This window comes from Aythya ferina (assembly GCF_964211825.1).
Source record: "Aythya ferina genome assembly, chromosome: 3".
NCBI lineage: Eukaryota > Metazoa > Chordata > Aves > Anseriformes > Anatidae > Aythya > Aythya ferina.
Window position 1 is genome coordinate 60,814,719 of NC_140298.1, and position 18,160 is coordinate 60,832,878.

General features: G+C 41.5%; 1 protein-coding gene across 5 annotated transcripts in view; it reads right to left on the minus strand.

The window, feature by feature from the left end:
• Window positions 1-17,689, minus strand: part of SYNCRIP (synaptotagmin binding cytoplasmic RNA interacting protein) — a 25,546-nt gene extending 7,857 nt beyond the window's left edge. For 3 of the 5 annotated variants that reach the window (XM_084515914.1, XM_084515913.1, XM_084515912.1), the window contains exons 1-10: window positions 17,439-17,689; window positions 16,152-16,311; window positions 15,147-15,265; window positions 14,853-14,960; window positions 13,104-13,217; window positions 12,827-13,003; window positions 7,979-8,114; window positions 6,875-7,080; window positions 1,857-2,006; window positions 475-596 (exon numbers count right to left, since the gene is read on the minus strand). In XM_084515914.1, coding sequence (XP_084372040.1) covers window positions 475-596; window positions 1,857-2,006; window positions 6,875-7,080; window positions 7,979-8,114; window positions 12,827-13,003; window positions 13,104-13,217; window positions 14,853-14,960; window positions 15,147-15,265; window positions 16,152-16,299 — 1,280 coding nt within the window. In that variant the 5' untranslated portion in view covers window positions 16,300-16,311; window positions 17,439-17,689. The remainder of the gene's footprint in view (window positions 1-474; window positions 597-1,856; window positions 2,007-6,874; window positions 7,081-7,978; window positions 8,115-12,826; window positions 13,004-13,103; window positions 13,218-14,852; window positions 14,961-15,146; window positions 15,266-16,151; window positions 16,312-17,438) is intronic. The other 2 variants (XM_084515916.1, XM_084515915.1) reach the window with 1 other exon arrangement.
• Between the last annotated feature and the right edge of the window lie 471 nt (window positions 17,690-18,160).

The window sequence follows — 18,160 nt, forward strand, 5'->3', positions numbered from 1 at the left end:
CTTTATTAGTGTGAGTTTAGAAACTTCATGAATAATCTGTCTTCTGGAAATGGCAAAAAAGTATGCCAGGATCCTTCCTTCAGAGAGTATTTTCTTAAACAGGGGACCTGTATCAGTACTTCTAGGTCTGATAAAAGGAATACATGCTGCTGAATACATTCATGGGACAGATCAGTGCAGAAATACAGGAAACTTTTTATTCTAAAGCGAGAAGGGTGCACATTTAATGACCTGCAAGCATTTCTGTTGCTCATACGCCTATTGATCAAAACAGTACCTGAATTCTCACAAACAGCGCTCCCTCCTAGACCTTAAGTAAAACACAAACAACTTAAACGCATCCAACATTTTCAGAGAAGCCAAAGAACCTGTATACACTATGGTAAAGCTATGAACTACCCCAAGTTCTAGTTCTGTACGAATATACATGTCTTTCAGAAGTAATACAAGGTATGTGCATGCATTTACACTTACATCTGATTTTTAGCCGCTTGTCTCTGAGCTTTCCGTTCTTTCCTTTTTTGATCTGGTGGCTTAGCAAAAACAATTTCAATGTTTTCTCCCTCTAAATCTTTGCCATTCATTTCTTCCATTGCCTGAAGGAATTAACCAGACTTTAAATATACTTCTAAGCATATCCGAAGTTATTAAGTTTACTCTATCCTTTAGAATATGCATTTTTAAATGTTATCCATAGCTAAAACAACAATATAAATCTAAAAAAATTAGACAGCACAGCATTATGGGTTCCAGGAAGTTATGCATTTCCTCTTAACTTAGTTCTCAAACCCAGGATGGCATGTATAAGCTTGAAAGTCTCCCACTTAAAATTCTAAATAGGCTTCAATCTTTTAAGTTGTTTCAGTTAATGAAGGGACAGAATTAATTTCTGAAAGGACAGCAAAAAATATTGGCAGTAAATGTCTCCTGTTAGCATTAACACAAATGGTACTAAAACTAGAGACGAGTGTATGTTTTTATGTCTTTATTTTACATGTAGTAACTTCTTTTTTAAGCCAGACCCCCCCCCCCCAAAAAAAAAAAAAAAAAAGTACGTGTGTCATTCTCACTTAAAAAAAATAAAACAAAAACCACACCAACACACGCGCATGTTTCCCATGGGTCACAGTAATTGCTACAAGTTAATTTTAAGCAGAGGAATCCTAAAGATTCTACCACTTCTAGGGACTCTGAGCCTCGACAGGATACATATCCTGTGAGAAGATTCTTTCCATCATCTTCATAAGCATCTGCTTCAAGGCATCTGGATGAACAAGAAAAGCTGAATCCCCTTGTATCCTGCTGTATCCTCCCACGGGACATAAAAATAGACACACTATAGGCAGGAGAGGAAGTGCACTTTCCCTTCCTAACAACAGATGACCAGAGAAAATCCAGCAAGACCAGGCTAACAAAATCCAGGGAAGACAATTCCTCAGCTGTCCCACACTTCTCGTGAAAAGAAAAGGTGATTATTCCACACCATAAAAAGGAAGTCATTCTGTTCCTAGAAAATAAAAAGATGATCTAATTTTTTATCACCTGTCCTAGAGAAACTGCACTAGTCTACTGCTAACTTGGTGAGAAGAGTCACTCAACTTCTGGCACTTCAATTTCAACTGATAACGGGTATGACTAGCTCAGATATTCATCAGAAAAACTACTTAGGTGCATCTAAGATCTAGTTTTTCAAATTAGCAAATGCATTTTCTTAGGAGACACCCAGAGAGGACAAAGACATCGGAAGCCTTTGAACACTCCTCCAGACAGATTTTTTCTGAAGTTAGAAGTATACAGCTTCAAAATGTTACACTTAGTCACACGCACACACAGGGGGTACAGCCCTCTTCACTTACCTTTACAGCACCATCCCGTTCATCAAAATGGATGAAAGCATAGTCTTTTAGCTTCTTCACTCGCTCTAGCTTTCCAAATTGACTGAAGGCCTTTTCTAGTATCTCCTCTGTTACAGTATTGGCAAGATTGCGTACAAACAGAACTTTTACCTAGAAAAAAAAAAAAAAAAGAATTAAAAACACTATTTAGACAAAAAGTTTTGCAAGTCATTACTATTGGCAGCACTGAAAATATCATTACATTTTAAGTACTACATTTTATAGAGGTAGTTATGTAAATATATACTCATATATATATATATTCATACAGCACAAGTTGGCAGCAAACATCCCTGACTGCTAAAAATATTAGATCAATTTTCCAACACGATTACATAGCACCAGTATCCTGAAAGTCAACACAGTTTCTGTTAACGTTTGAAAAAAATCCTAGCAGCAGTAATTTTCAAGTCAGGAACGCTTTCAAATTTGAAAGAAGGCAACTGAGACTGGTTACACACAAAATAATTAAGTTATCAAAACATTCCATTGTTTAGACAGGTTTTGCAGAACAGTCATCACTGTAATATCTAGGTCAGAGGTGACAGCACTGCAGCTCTCAAGCTGCTTAACTTGTGGCTTCCCTGCTACAGCTACACCAAATACCTAGCAGCAGGACTGCGCTTGCCTGAGGAGCACTCAGTGACCTGAATCCATGGTTACAAGAGGGAAGAAATACAGAAAAGGATACGAAGGCTGACATTGCCAGGTCACCGTTGGACTTTCTCACAAGTCAAACTGAGTCTTTTCCTTGAGAAACAGCCACCTCAAATTAACTGAAAACCTGTTCCCTCCCCCTCTAAAGCATGCAATATGGCTTGTACGCTACATGAAGAGTGCTAGGCAGCTTTTAGGATCAGAAAGGCTAGTTATTTGAAGGGTTTAGATACATCTTGTTAACTGCCTGACAGTGACTACACCATCAGTGCCAAGTTGAACCAACCACCAACTGCTTTAAGATGAAAGAAAACAAGGCAATCTGACAAAGACTGACACTAGATAAACCAGTCAGCATGCACTGGACACCTGCAAATCACGTATGTTACTGGGCTGGAAGCATTCAAAGGCTTGTCCTTGCCCCCACACCGAGGTTACACTGATAAAATGATAATGTCTGGACATTATCATTTTTGCATGATATCTCCTGTGAGTTCTGGCAATTTATAAGCCTCTCTTACATGCTGGGGGAGCCCCTTCCACACACTGCCACCGCGTGCTGACATTACAGCCTTACTTTCCTACAGTGCAGCTACCAATCGGCCACAAAGAACTGCAACATCTTTCCACACCCCGTCCACTGTTAGTGGCTTCTAACTAGCTGATGACAAAAAGCAAGTGAACATGGTACACGGCAGCTTCTGACTTCCCATTCCTGGTCCCAAAGGTCACTGCAAGTAACACGGGGTACCAAAGGACCACAGAAAGCATGCTTCAATTCCCTGAAGCTGAGCTAAGATCTCTGCTCCTACAAAGCACAGGAATTCAGTAAACCCCAACACCTGTTGTATAAGACATAATTACTGTGTAATTAAAGTTACAAATAAACTTGTCTCACTTGATTGCAGAACTTGGATGGGTTGCAGAGCTTGGAAAAAAAAAAAAAAGAAAAGAAAAAAGGATACTACAAGACTATAAATCTGATCTAGAGAATCAACTCTAGCCTTTGGCAATAGCTATTCTTGCTGATTCTCAGGGGATAAAAAAAAGTCACAGCCAGCTCCACAAGGAAAGCTTTCTCCTATCCTGTGTTAAGCTTCTCCTATATGCCTTGATAGTACAAGCGAACTGTGTGCCTTCCAAGAACCCTTTTCAGTAAACCATTCTAATCATTTACTTTACCTTACCTTATTTTGTTTCAGAGAATAACAGAAGTTTTGCTTTGTAACCACCTGCTTTTAAAACTGGTAAAATGCAAATAAATGTTCCTTATTCTTATACTTTAGGAAAGGATGAAAACTTGCATCTCAGGAGGAACCAACCCTAAGAAGCCTTCACCAGTCCACAATGACTGACACATTTAGTGTCAGATATGATTAAAAACCTCAAGAAGAAACCATCTTTTTAGTACAAGATTTTAGTACTAACAGGACATTTTTTTTTTTTTAAATAAGAAATTAGTTTAAATTTTTCTCCCACATAGACAAATCCATTAATCTCTAACACCTCAATAATATCTTTGGCCACGTTACAGACCAGAAGTGCAGCTCAACCAGTCAAGGAACATGTCAAAACTAACAGGCAGGTCAAAGCGTAGGGTGAAAGAAGGAACTATTTTCACTTCATTTAAGGTAAGAGGTTAAAAAAGTCTTCTTGATTAAGGCTTGTAGGTTGTAACGAGGAATGCACATCTAAAACAAGCAATATAGCCCGCTATCCTAAGTGCAAGTGCACAGCAGCATTTTGTCATAAAGGCAGGGCCCACTTGTAAAACTGCTGAAGGCTGGACTACCCCCAGAACTACTGGGATCTGTTCCTTTTCCTCCTTTTACCTAGAGTACAAACACTTCAAGCTTTGTTACTATGTTCTTCAAAGGTTAGTCCCTGTCTCCTCTCCTGTAATCTACCAGGCAGCCATGAGCACAAGACTTTATTTAGCTGCTTAACCTGCCAATCTAGCACATGCTCTGTAGCCTCAGCCACGTTACAGGAATAATTTAAAATGTAAGAGGCATCAAAACGCTGCTTAGGAGAAAAGAACTATCAACAAAACCACCGGAAGTTAGAAAAAAGTTTGGACTAGAAATCAATTACTTCACTGATGATACACATACACTGATCTGTCAGAACAAGTACTGCACTCCTCTAGCACATACATCTGTAGCTTCGAAAGCTAGCTTTTCTCCTCCTCACACTGAAGGTACTTCATGTTTAAGGTAACACCCCCTTTAAATTTCAAGTGCTTCAATATTTGGTAAGTACACATCCATGTAGCACACTCCGCAACATTTAAACAAAAGTCTGGAGGAGAACGGAAAAAAAGGCTTGAGAAAACACTTCAGAATTGTAAATTATTAGGTGTCAATACACTGATGAATTGGCATGCTTTTCTGCCAGGTATTTAGAACAATGCTGTTCACCATCTAGCTACCGAGGTGAATCTGCCTTCCCCATGCTTTGCTCTTATGGACTTTCTTTTCTGGTAATGTGGATGAGCACGCTGCAGACCAGATGATTATTGTGATGAAAGCAACCTCCTACTCACAGTGTTTCCCCCAGAGCCTTCTACCAAAGGAATGTGCGAGACCAGGGCCAAGAGCTCTCCCTTTGCTCCCTAATGACAGCGCTCAGGAGCAGACGGCCAACCTGCAGCTCACAGCTGGGAGATCAGCGTGACCGTGACAAGTAGCTGGGCTGCTCTTAAACATAACACAGCAGTAAACTCCAGAAAGCAAACCTAACACCTCCAGAGGGGCCAAATGTGATCAGGCTTTCTGTAAACGTACTTGAAGTGGGCAAGGAAGACTGGAACAGAGCCTTTCCTTGTTGTAAGAATGCAACAAGGAAATGGGATGCAGCAAGCCAGAAAAGTCAGACACCAACACTTGCCTCTGCTTCTGCATACAGCCACAAACTGTGCACTCTACTTTTTCAGCGTTCTCATTCACATTTCCATTCCCTTTTGCATCAACTGTCTGTATTTGGCAAATAGCAATAAAATGTAACATTTTCTGCACATTTCCCATTTTAAATACAAAAACTTTGAGGTATTAAAACATAACATTCAAAAAATGAATATCAAATGCCACAAAACACTGATTTCTTTAGCCTTTCATTCCGACATTTATAAACTTACTTCAGAAAGACACCTACCTCATCACATCCCCTATCACACCCCGCTTATCTATGTGGTCATGTCAGCAGAAGTTTGTGCTAATTCAACAGTTTGTTGGAGTAGGATTTCCTGAGCCAAGAAACTGATCAGATAGACTGCCACATATAGGAAATGCCACCTCTGACCACTTCTACCTGCAAGACTCTTCCCTGCTGTTGATCATATATGATACAGGGCAAAAAAATGAAGTCTGCAAACTGGGTAGTCCAAGAGCTTCTGTGATAGCGATGTTATAAAAGCAGGCTTTTTTTTTTTTTCCTCCTAAAAATGAGTCCCTGCCCCAACCCTTTTCCCTTATGGCTCACCAAAGAGGAGATCCCAGCCACACTGTATTACTAGGTCCATCAAAGTAGGACTCCAGCAAGCGACATGTCTCAAACAAGAGTAAAAACAATGACAAAAAGCAAATAAAGAGAAAGAGATAAGGATATAGACTAGCTAGGAGCTTCCATGAAAAAACTCAGCTACAGAACACGATTGAAAAAGATAGGTCTGGGCATTATCTGATGGGAAAAAAAAAAAAGAGGTAATATTTCTACGGCAAAATAATGTGCTGTAATGTAATTCAAGATGTTGAAGTTCAGACCTTAGCTTAACTGAAATACTCCAACTCCAAAATATTGTCTTAATATTTTTACAGATTTAACACTGCACCCAAGTCAAAAATACTGAGTTCCAAATACAAAGTAATTACTTAAATACTCAAAAGTAACTTCTACAGGATAGCTTTAAAAAATCCCAATTTGTGTGTGTTACTGTAATGTTCTACCTCTGAAGTGATAAACATGTGGTTCCAGGGTTAAAAATCATTAAGGCTTGTTCTCTGATCATTTCTGGATTTCTGTGCCACCACATACTAATCTACAAAGTCGTTTTATTTTGGGGAGTCACCACCACCACTTCCAGGTTAGGAATCAACTACACCAGCATACGTATCATTCATCCTTGGGAGCACAAGATAACATCTGCCAATAGTTTTTTGAATTCAAATTAATTCTAGAGTGCATTCTTATTTTTATCATCTCACTTACAACATTTCTTTCAAGAGGGCTGCAAGATGCTATTTAAACTTACGCTTATATTAAGAAGTACTTACTTTGGAACAAGGCACTTTACTTATATTATGTTTCCCTTACAGCTTTATTACCTTTGCCATGACTTCGGGATCTGGGTCTTCTATAGGGTCAGCCCATTCAACTGTAACAACATTTCCCCAGACTTTCACCTTGCCACTCATTAACCTACGTCTGGCCTGAGCAGCAGTCTTGTGATCTTCATATTCAAGGAAACAGAAACCCCGGTTCTTTTTCTTGTCATCGGGCTGATGATACAATATGACATCTGTAAGGCCCTCTGAAAATAAGCAAAATATTCCTTTGTTATGGCTTTAATCCATGAGTTTGTATTATAAAGTAAGGATTATCTTTCTGAGAAGTACGCATCTGATTAGCAGTTCCAGATAAGCACTAACATGCTAGTCTTTTCAGACTGTGTGCTTATTAAAACTTCCCTACTTTCAAGACCCACATTCTCCAAGAGTCATTGGACTATCCCAACTTAGGATCCCTTTTATTAAGTGAAGAAAGCTTAGAAGCTACAGAAGAATACCTTCCATCTCACTGAACAGAGCAGGGAGTGCAACCCAAAGTTGTGCTTTGTCACTTTTCTTCTCAACCCACCCCCTAAGTCACAATACTTATCAGCATCTGTTCTTTCCACGGATGTCCAAAGAACAAAAGGTTAAACTTGCATGATTTCATGACATCTAAGAGTTTCAGTGTTGCTCCAAGGAACCTAAAGTATATCATTCAGTAACACAGGAAGCCGTAAAACGTTACCTGACGGAGTTTATATGCTGTTATAACAGAAACAGATCCTTATCAAATCAGTAAGAACTCTGAAGCACAGAACTAGTTATGGTTCCCAACCTGCTTCAGTTCTGTCTTGAAAAGCTTTAAAACATCAATTAGCACTGACATAATTAAACCATCTGTTTGAATAGCTTTTTTAAACAATACACACATTTTCTCAGTAAAACTTGGAACTGCACACCTTGTTTAATTACAAATATTTCATCCCTCAGCAGTCAGATTTTTTGTTTTGTTTTAAATAAATAAAAATCAGGACAAATGCTAAGTCATCTCAGTTTGAATTCATTGTCATTCAACCATAAGCCAAAAGATGGTTAAAAATACTTCATCACCGATCACGTTTGCCACCCTCTAGCTGTATGAAGCAGTTACTCAGTTACCTGTTACTTTGCTGAATTCTTCAACAATTTGCTCCTTGGTTTTACTCTTAGGAATAGAACCAACAAAAAGCCTATTATTGGCAACAGAGATGCATACACCAATGTGTTTTCCAGAACGAATTTCATGATTGTTGTACTGAAAGAAAAACAGACAATCATCAGTCACACATAACTTTCACTCCCGTCCAACAGTAGCAATACCAAATCTTTTGATTCTGCAAATTTAGTAATATATTAAATTCTTCAGTGATTAACACGTTCTTATGATATATACTCAAATATTTTGCATTATACCCATGCTCTCTAAGTTATCTCCACAGTGGCAGCCCACAACTACCCTTCCTTTCTTGTTCAAGCCTTCGTCTTAATACATAGATCTTTAGACTTCTTCATGCAGAACCACAAAAGGTTAATATGTCCAAACCAACAAGATCAAGGCTACTCCCCCTTCACAACAGCACAGAACAAAATTCAGGTTCCTCTACAGATTGCATCTGTGAATTCTTAAATTGTACTGTGTGTCTAATAGAAGACAGGTGTTACAATTGAAGTCAGATTCCCTTCCAAAGCTCCACACAGTTCACAAAGGAAAGCCACGATCGGGTCTTCTCCACAAAGCATACAAGAGCAATTGCCAAATTCTTTCCCAAGCATGTAGATTACACGGATAGAGACAGCAAACGGCAAAAAGAGACTTCTATTGCTTTGAAACCCTAAGGCTTCTGTTCATATTCCGTTCCCCAAACAGACTGTTTAGAAAACACTCTGAACACATCAACAGTTCAAGGGGAAAAAAACTATTACTGTAGACATCTGCTGACAAAAATGCCCTTCATTGCGATGCAGACAGACATGTATCATCCAAATAAGCAGCTGGGAGGTCAACTGGTGGTACATCAACCACTTTCCTGCACTGCAAGCCCTGCAACAGGCAATTCTTTAGCTAGGAAAATGTATTTTGTGGTCAACATTTTATTGACAAGTAGTAGGATAGCTTTTCAAAATTTAATCTAGCTATTTATTCTGTGAGTGATTTTGTGTCTGGTGGTAAACTTCCCACATAAGCAAGTTCTCCCACACCCCCTTCTTGCTTAGGGCACTAAAAACCAGGGTGAAGATGTATTTATATTTAGCCATTACAAACAAAAACTACATCACTGAAGACTTTCAAAGCTATACAATTGTACAAGAAGTAAACTGAAAAAAACTGTACATGCTAAAAGGATCTTGAGTGGCATCTTTCCAACTAGTTATGTCGCAAAGCATAACACAATACAGTGAAAGACATCTCCCTATCTGTTGACTGTGTAGCAGTGGAAGAGTTGATTTTAAAGTCTGAAACAAAACCACACAGGAAGACGTATTTATATATATATGTATTTATGAACACTGACGAAGACTTGTACGCATTAACAAAGAGAAGATTATACAATCTGGAAAAAAAAATCCTTTAAAGAAACAGGTTTACAAAAAAGCTAGCAGCTTATTAGTCTGGATACAAGACAAATTGATTCTTCTTCAACTGAAGTATATATGGATACTATCTGGCTGCTCCTGTTAGAATTTAAGACCAAAGCCTAACTTCATATTTAATCCAAAATAGAAGCTCTCTTATACCTCATACCAAAAACTTTTCATAACTTCAAAGAAAAATAAGTAGTCTAGCATTGCTAATCCATGTTGATACTAGTTTCTACAGTTTTTTTCTCCGTACTATCATACTTTACTACTTTCTATCATATGTTTATCCTACCACAGATGAAATAGTCTAGAGCTAGATGCTCCTACACACACAATTAGTGTTTTTTAGGCAAACAGTTTGCAAAGCAGCTGCAAACTTAGATTAGATACCTATGGGCCCAAATCTTAATTTGTGTGTGTGCTACCAAATTAGCAAGGTCAGCATAACACTTTTCCCTCGTCACCACTGAAGCAATGCCTCAAGTCAGCAGAGACATTAGCACCCCCTAGATACCAAAAAATATATATACTTTTTTGCTAAGCTCCTCAAGAACTGATTCACAAACAGGTAAAGTCTGTCTTGTCATTTCATCCACTTTCACCTGCAGTTTGGTTCCAGCAGCAAGCAACCTGCACTACTGTGTCTAGCTGGCAAACTGCTTAATAGGGATATCTGCACCTGTACCTGCATTTTGATCAAATTTACATTAGCTCTAGTCAAAAAACTTAAAACTATAGCTTAAAACTAAAGCTTAAAACTATATACAGTAGCATGCAGTATACATTCTCCTATAAGCTTGGCCCGCAAGTATTTAATTTTGTGCATGTCTGCAGTAACCCTCATCACTCAGAAATCTTTTCCAAAACTGAAATCTAACAGTTTCATATGAAATATTAGGAATTGAGTGTGCACATAAACACACAACTGGAACTGTAATTCATAGCTGAAAGAGTGTAAACAGAAGGGAGATGCAAGCACATGGACAGGGAGAAAAATGCCTGAAGAAAGTCAGACCTGACTTGTAACAGCTGGTACTTGGGTGAACAGCACTTGAGATGCTGCTTCTACTTCACTGGCTGGGGGGATTGCCACCTATACACTGGATTAAGTATTGGACATAAAGTTAACTACTGTTCATATCTGAGTGTCTTCTCAGGATCAAGCCACATCATTGTTCCATTTTTGTCTCAAGCACAGCACCAAAAGTATTTCAAACAAAATTTTGGGATCTCTCTTTGTAAGCTGCTGGAGCTATGCATAAACAAAATCAGGGCTTCAACCTTTTAAGTGCAAGGTTTCTTCTGGTGGATGAATAGAATAAGTCAACATTAAGTTTACCTAAAATATTGGTTCAGTATTATATGAAGATATTATAAAGTCTCTGAATGATACCATAGCTATGCAGAAGTGAATCACATGCAGAATATGTTACACCAATTGCAAGAGCCTGAAGACAGTCAGTGTATTTTCTGCTGCTTGAGTATTGACAAAGCCTCGTAGCTGTCTATTAGTTGGAAAACCAAAGCAATGCAGAGATTTTTATTCTCATTTTTGGTACATTTCAGAATCATGAATGGGGAAAAAAAAGCCTCTGGCAAAGGGATGGGAAGCAGAGAATCCCCAGTTCCATGATATCCAGAAATCCCTGAAACAAGCTGTCTACACATCAGAAGTAGTGTCAGAAAGAACACTGCCTGTTAAAATAACTATGACCAAGAGTGTAGCATTTCTCATAGGTCTTTCAGCAACCTCTCCCATGCATGTATAAAAAACTACAAGACACAGACCCATAATTTTCAACTAAGCCACATGGTCATACTTTTCTGGCACCCTTGCAAATCACTCAGGCACCCTGGGCAACTTCTAACACACCAAACTACCCAGTCAACTGGGACTATTCAAAAGCTAACAAATGTCACAAGATCCAGTTTAGAGCTAACCCTGCCTTCAAAGGTTAGCATGAAGGCTGAAAAACTGCTGTACCAACCCCAACGCTTTTCAACTATTACACTCTGTGGCTATCTAGCTGAGAAACAACATGCAATGCTGTATTTTTTCCTGCATAGCAAAGATCAAATATAAAGGGACCTCCTTCCATTCCCTCAGATTGTTCAATGAAGACTGAGGCCAGGACCTGAGCTGTAACTTTTATGCAAACACAATCTGAATAACTTTGCAGATCCCCCTCAGGAGCATGCTGCATTTAAGCAAAATAGAGCTAACAGAAGAAAAACTCCTTTTCATTTAATAGACGCTTCTGATAATATATTTAAATTTGTTTCGCTCTTTGGGTAAGTCATGTGAGTAACTCTTGAGTTTACACAAAATATAAATAGCTAGGCTGACAAAGAAAGTACAAAGAGGTATATGCAAACAGTTATCCTAAGTATATTTGGATTGCACACAGGAACACACCAGACATGCTTGTTTAAAAAGCTAAACAGTAGATACCAGACTTTTTTTTTTGTACTTTTTTTTTTTTTTTGAAGATATTTCAATACTTTTTGGGAGGCACTTCTATCTTCAGCCTGATTCGTGTCAACCATGAGGGTTAGCAAGGTACCTTAATGACCTAAGGTGTCCCTTAATACAAAAGAGAGGTCTTAACCCTGCCGTATTAGTACAGTATCAGCACGCCTCAGAATGAGTACAGTTAGCACTCTTAGGATCACACCATGCATTGTGATCTCAGCCACATCAATGCAGCACTAACTAGCTCAAAGAATTCAAATTTCATGTAACCAGAAAAACAAAAGAGCAGTGTAAGGATTGAGGACATAAAACCTGGGAAGCTTATTAAGAGTTTCCCATTCCTTATACCAGACCATTTCACACCTCTGTCTAAAACTGGAGAAGTTTTTAACTGGTAGCTTTTGTCATTTTCCAGATAGCTAAATGAGACAAGATAGACCTTACAAGTCAAAAGTGATTACTTATCATCTGAAGTATCTTATGAAATTCTGTGACTTCAGATGCATTTTCCCAGCATGGTGCCCCCTGCTGGTGCACAAGCAAATCAAAACCATAAAACCTGACCAACTCCTTTGTAACACAGTATCTCCACTAACGCTTCTCTAAAACTCATCCAAACGCAGACAAGCTCAGAAGTCACTATTGCTAAGACAACTTTTGTTAAGATTCACCTAACTGGACCAAACAGCAGTCCACCTACTTTATTTCCTGCCCCTAATACGCCCATCAAAGATTTATACACAGAATTATGTAAAAATACTTAAAAATGCCTGGTGGACATTTGTAAAATCATCTAAAAATGACACAGTTGAATTTTAAGCATTCAGACGTTAGGATCAGGACAACAGCTTATAATCCACAGTGTGTTCTTAAAAAAAAAAAAAAGAAAGGAAGAAAGATGTAAGAAGACTTACCAGTTTAACAGCCTCCTGAGCTGCCTCTTTAGTACAAAAAGTGACAAAAGCATATCCTCTATTTAGACCAGTTAATGGATCCATCATTAAGCGGAGATCCCATATAGGGCCAGCTTTCTCAAATAATGGAACAAGTTCATCTTCAAACAAGTCTCTTGGAATCTTGCCCACAAAGATCTGCAAGAGGCACAGAGTATTTTTATTCATTGGGTGTATTTATTTTTTTTCTTTAATATATATAAGCAATACATCTACACAAACATCTCCTCCTCCATACCTCTGTACCAACGGAAGGTTGTTGTCCTGAATATACAGACTCTGGAGGAGGTCCACCATACTTTCTCTGTCCAGTAGTCACATCAAGAGTGTAGCCGGTTCTCTCCAAGAGTGCCTTCAAGTAAGAATTTTAAAATGTTAAAATCACATGCAAATTCAGCTAATTTAGGCGTACTTCATTCACAGACAACAGACATGCTCATAATTCATCTTAAACTATATTGCTTTGAAACTCTCACAGGCGAACAAGCCTACTGCTAGCACTTTAACAACAAACTTGCAAAACAATTATTAAAACTGCCAGGTAAAGAAACACTAGAAAATTGGAGGTTCACATGGAGTTTTCCCGATTCCTTCATTTTCATACAAAAAAGAGGCCAAGTAATAGAACAGCGAGCTTCCCTTTAATTAGGAAGATCTTAGCAGTCCGAGCCACTTCTTGTTTTGGCATGCCCAATCCTGCAAACGTTTATGCACAGAAGTTCCCTTCACTTAATGAGATTACTCATGAGTGTGAAGTTAAAGAACACATGTTTAAGTGCTTACACTCCTGGAACACTGTTCTTTCTGCTTCAGGTATCCCGCCGCTGAAGTTGTGATCAAAATCCTTTCCTCCTATGCTGTTATCCCTCCCCATCCTCCCCTCAGTTCCTTGTGGGCACACGCAGCATCTCAGCACAACTGCTCTTCACTCTGATTGCTGCATACAGTTACAAATGTATGCAAAATATCTAATGAGAAACTCCTCTGAAAGTAGTCTTTTCTTCAACAATTTTGTGCAAAGACATCAACTCTACGCACAAAGGAGCAGCACATTTAACAAGTCCAATTACAATCAGGAGTTAACTTCACACCTGGAAAATTGCAGAGTGGCTTTAAAGGCTATAGCCATCAGCAGTGAAAGCTATGCTACTTTAAGTTACTTAATACATACTGCTGTTTTGTGTGGTGGTGACTAGAACTGTATCACTTGTTTGTAGGTTTTTCCCTTTTTTTAAAAAAAGGGATTACAATTACCAGCATCCCAGCCTCAAAGTGAGAAAAACAGACATTCTAGTTTTGCAAGCTACATAGTTATTTGTAATCTTTAACGCATTCATTTTGCACTTTACACATAAAAAGTTAAAGATGAAAGATACTCTCACTTTTCTGAACCATCAAGTAAGCATATTTAAGTTTTCCTTTCCTTTAGCTTTGGACAAGTTGCTAGTCATGGAATTTAATATAAGTTGTGGTATGGGTAGCTCTGGACACAGGAGTTTCTTGGTATCAGGACACTCACATGAAGAAATAAAGTATCCTTTAAAACAATTTTGGGTACAGATTATGACACACATGCTATCTCCCTGTTGTGGAATTGCTTTAAACCTGAATTGAGGAAAAAAAACAAACCAGTAGCTGAAGTTACATATTCCAAACTCAGAGATCTATGCTGACAAGTTTCCTAAAACTATGAAACAGTAAAACTGTCTCAACTAGTCAATCCTCAGCTCATAAATCTAACCGTCCAATCTTTTTCATGTTTCAATATACATTCAGACTCAGTAACGAACAGGATGTAAGTTTTCTCTTGAAGATGAAAATGTGAATGACAGCTCTTAAATAATGATGAATAATCTAAAATAGCCTTTACTAGAATATCACAGTTTTATAAGAATTAAGGTCTCTGTCACAAGAGCTTTGCAAAAAAAAAAAAAAAAAACCAAAAAACACAGAGAGACTTCATACCTTTTATCTCCTAGGAACATACCTTAATTTTTGCCTCATCTGGTCCTTTGCTAGAATCTGCCACCTTGGTCCCCTGTTTTTCCCTCTGCCTGTATGTCTTCATGACTCCACATAAAAAGGCACTTTTGTTCTGCAAAAGATGCATTAATCTTCAGTTCTGCGAACATTACAAGCCAGAACCAATTTCTACCTTGAATGAATAAAGGGCCTGTTTTACATATCATGTATGGATCACTGAAGAGATTTAAGCAAACTTCTTGCCAGTCTACTAGTAGTTTATCCCTCAACAATTATATTCTAAATTGCTTAACGTTACCTGAACATGTGAGAGATCACTGTCTTTAAACTGTTGAAGCACTGCCAGTGCACCTTCTTCATTAAATTCCTTTAAAGCTTCAATAGCTCTTTCATCTAGATCACTATGTGCAACTAGCCCTAGAGAAAAGAACAAAATTACTAATTACATGTGGGCAGCAATCTTTGTTTAACCATATTTAACACACCTAATATATTTCAGCGTTCCCTAAATCAATCACTGGTTAAAGTTACAATACTTTAGAAGTTACTTAGCCCTCTAAGTTAAACATATTAAGTACAAGTAACTTTTTCTAAAATCAAGTTTGTAAAAAAAAGTTAAGATTTAGAGTAACATTTACTACCTTAGAATCATAGATTCTACCACCTTTATGTATTTGACTTCTCTGAAATTCACATGTTACACAGGCCAAGTTAATTTTCAATATCCTGAAGCTGAATTCAGAAGACTCTATCAAAACCTGACTTAGCTGGACTAGCAATGGTACCATGATATGGTTTGGGAGCAGACTATAAACTGCAGCACTAGAGGAATGATCACAATAACAAAAAAAAAAAAAATCAAGTTTTAAATATGCTAGCTATTTCCATACAATAATTTTTGCACCTATGAGCTCAAATAGTATATCACAAAGTAACATTTACGCCAGAAGATGACTACCATGGCTTCAGTTACATAAAGTTACCTAGAAGTACTGTAAAAATGCACAAAGACCACATCACCTGCCCCTTCTAAGACTCATCTGATGCCTATTCCAGCTGTTGCTACAGTCACATGCAATTTTTCCCCCCCCTCTTCCCAACCCTCAGTCCAAGGAGCCTGGTCCAAGGCTTTTCTCTGAAAAATACTATGACACATTAAAGCGCTAAATAACAAAAATCCACAGATGTTTGTAAGACTGCAGTCCCCATACTTTGGAAACCAGGAGAAGTTGCTATTTTAGCCCAAAGACAGACAAATATAGTAAAGTATTGTAGGTGTGGTTTTGCAAGTTTTACACCTTACCTGCAACGTAAATTTCATCTAGCTTTTCAGCAACTTTCTGTGGTAAACCAGCATCGAGCAATGTCTGGAAATGCTCAGAATGGGTAACTGCAGCAGAAGTGTCCATAGGCTCTTCAGTACCATTCCCATTAACGTGTTCAGTAGCCATGTTTCCAGATATCTGTCCAAACGCAATAAGCATCGTAATTAAGCCACAAATATCTTCCAGGAGAGCTGCTGAAGTGACAGCACGTGCACCAGGCCGCCCTGCTCTGGCGGTGAGCTCGCGGACCACTCCCGTGACACTTTCTGCTTCGGGAGATGCCCCCCAAAATCCCTCAAAAGAAGCCCTAACACAAAGGAAAGCCCTGACACCGCTGCCTAGCGGGGGTGGGGTGGCTTTCACTGCAGGTTTTACACAACCCAGCCAGACACTGACTCACCTCGCTCCCTCCAGTCTCTCCACCGCGGAGCTCCGAACAAGTTCGGGACGGAGCAAGGAGCCAGCGGCGGGGGAGGGCGGCGGGGCCGGCACCCTCCGCGGCCCAGCCGCCGGCCGGGGGCCCCGGGCTCCCCCTCCCCGGTGCCGGCCGGGCCGAGCGAGAGGAACAAAGCGCCCTTGGCTCGCCCGCACCCACCCACGGCAGCGGCGGCCGCCATGAGCGCGATGTTAACACGTGCTCTGCGCCTTCAGATGTCCTACAACTTCCTCCAGTGACCGACTTCCCCCCCCCCCCACCCTCCCTTTCCCCGCCACGCTCCCGCGGGAGGAGCGGCTCCAACCCCCCCCCCCCCCCCCCCAAAGCCCCGCAGCCGCTCCCCACCTCTCACCCGTATCCCCCCCGGGAGGCCGCTTGCGACACCCCGGGCCCGATTTCACCACCCGGCCGGGAGCTCGCCGCCCCCCCCTCCCCACACACAGCACACACACACACCCTGCTCAGCCCCTACTCCCCGAAACAATGCGGGGGCCCGCCGCCAGCCTGCTGTACGGGGAGGAGGAGGAGGAGGAGGGGAAGGGGGGTGCGGGAGGAGCCGCTCGGCTCCCCCCGGCAATGAATGGGGCCGGCGGGACAATGAGGCGGCGGCCACGCGTCCCAAGCCGGGGCCGCCTCCTCCTCCTCTTCCTCCTCCTCCTCCTCCTCCGGAGGCCTAGCGCCGAGCCAGCGGGGCCCAGCCGCCCACCGGCAGCGGCCACGACGGCAGCCGGGCCGCGACGCCAGAGCGCTGCAGGGCCCCGCCCGGCCGCCCCCTCCTCACCCTCACCCTTCCTCCTTCCCTCCTCCCTCCTCCTCCTCCTCGCCTGACCTGCGGGGCTGGAAGCGGCGTGCAGAAGGGGGGCTGCGGGGCGCGCTGTGGCGCGGGGGGCTGCTCGTAGGCGGCTCGGGCTGGCTGAGGAGCTGCTCCCCCCTCCGCCCCGTCGCTCCGTGCTGCGGGCTCCCTCGGCGCGTGTCCGGGCGGTGTGCTGGAGCTGGCGTAAAATGGCGGCCGCTCGAGCGCTCACGCCGCTGCTGGCACCAACCCCAGCCCCTTCCACTCGGCGCGGGGGGGGCGGGGAGGGGAGAGGAGGGAGGGGAGGGGAGGGGAAAGGAGGGGAGGGGAGGGGGAAGAGAGAGAGAGGGGAGGGAGGGAGGGGAGGGAGGGAGGGGGAGGAGGAGGAGGCGCCGCCGCGCGCGCTGGCGCGGCCCCAAGAGCCGGGGTCTCCCAGGCCGCTCCGCAAGGGCCCCGCGCCCCGCCCGCGCGCGCCCGCCCCTCGGGCACGCGCCGCGCCGCTGAGGAAGGAGGGAGGCGGCGGCGGCGGTGGTGGCGGCGGCAGGGGGATCAACCCCGCCCGCCCGCACCTCCCTCGTGCAGAATAATAAAAAATAAAAATGTAATAATAATAGTAAAAAAGAATAAAATATAAATAAGTTAATAAAATAAAATGCGGTGCCCGAGCCCGGCGCGCCGCGATTGGGCGAGCGGCCGTTCCCACGGTGCGCAGGTGGCACAAAAGGGAGGGGGGGGGAACGGCGCGGGCCCGTGAGGCG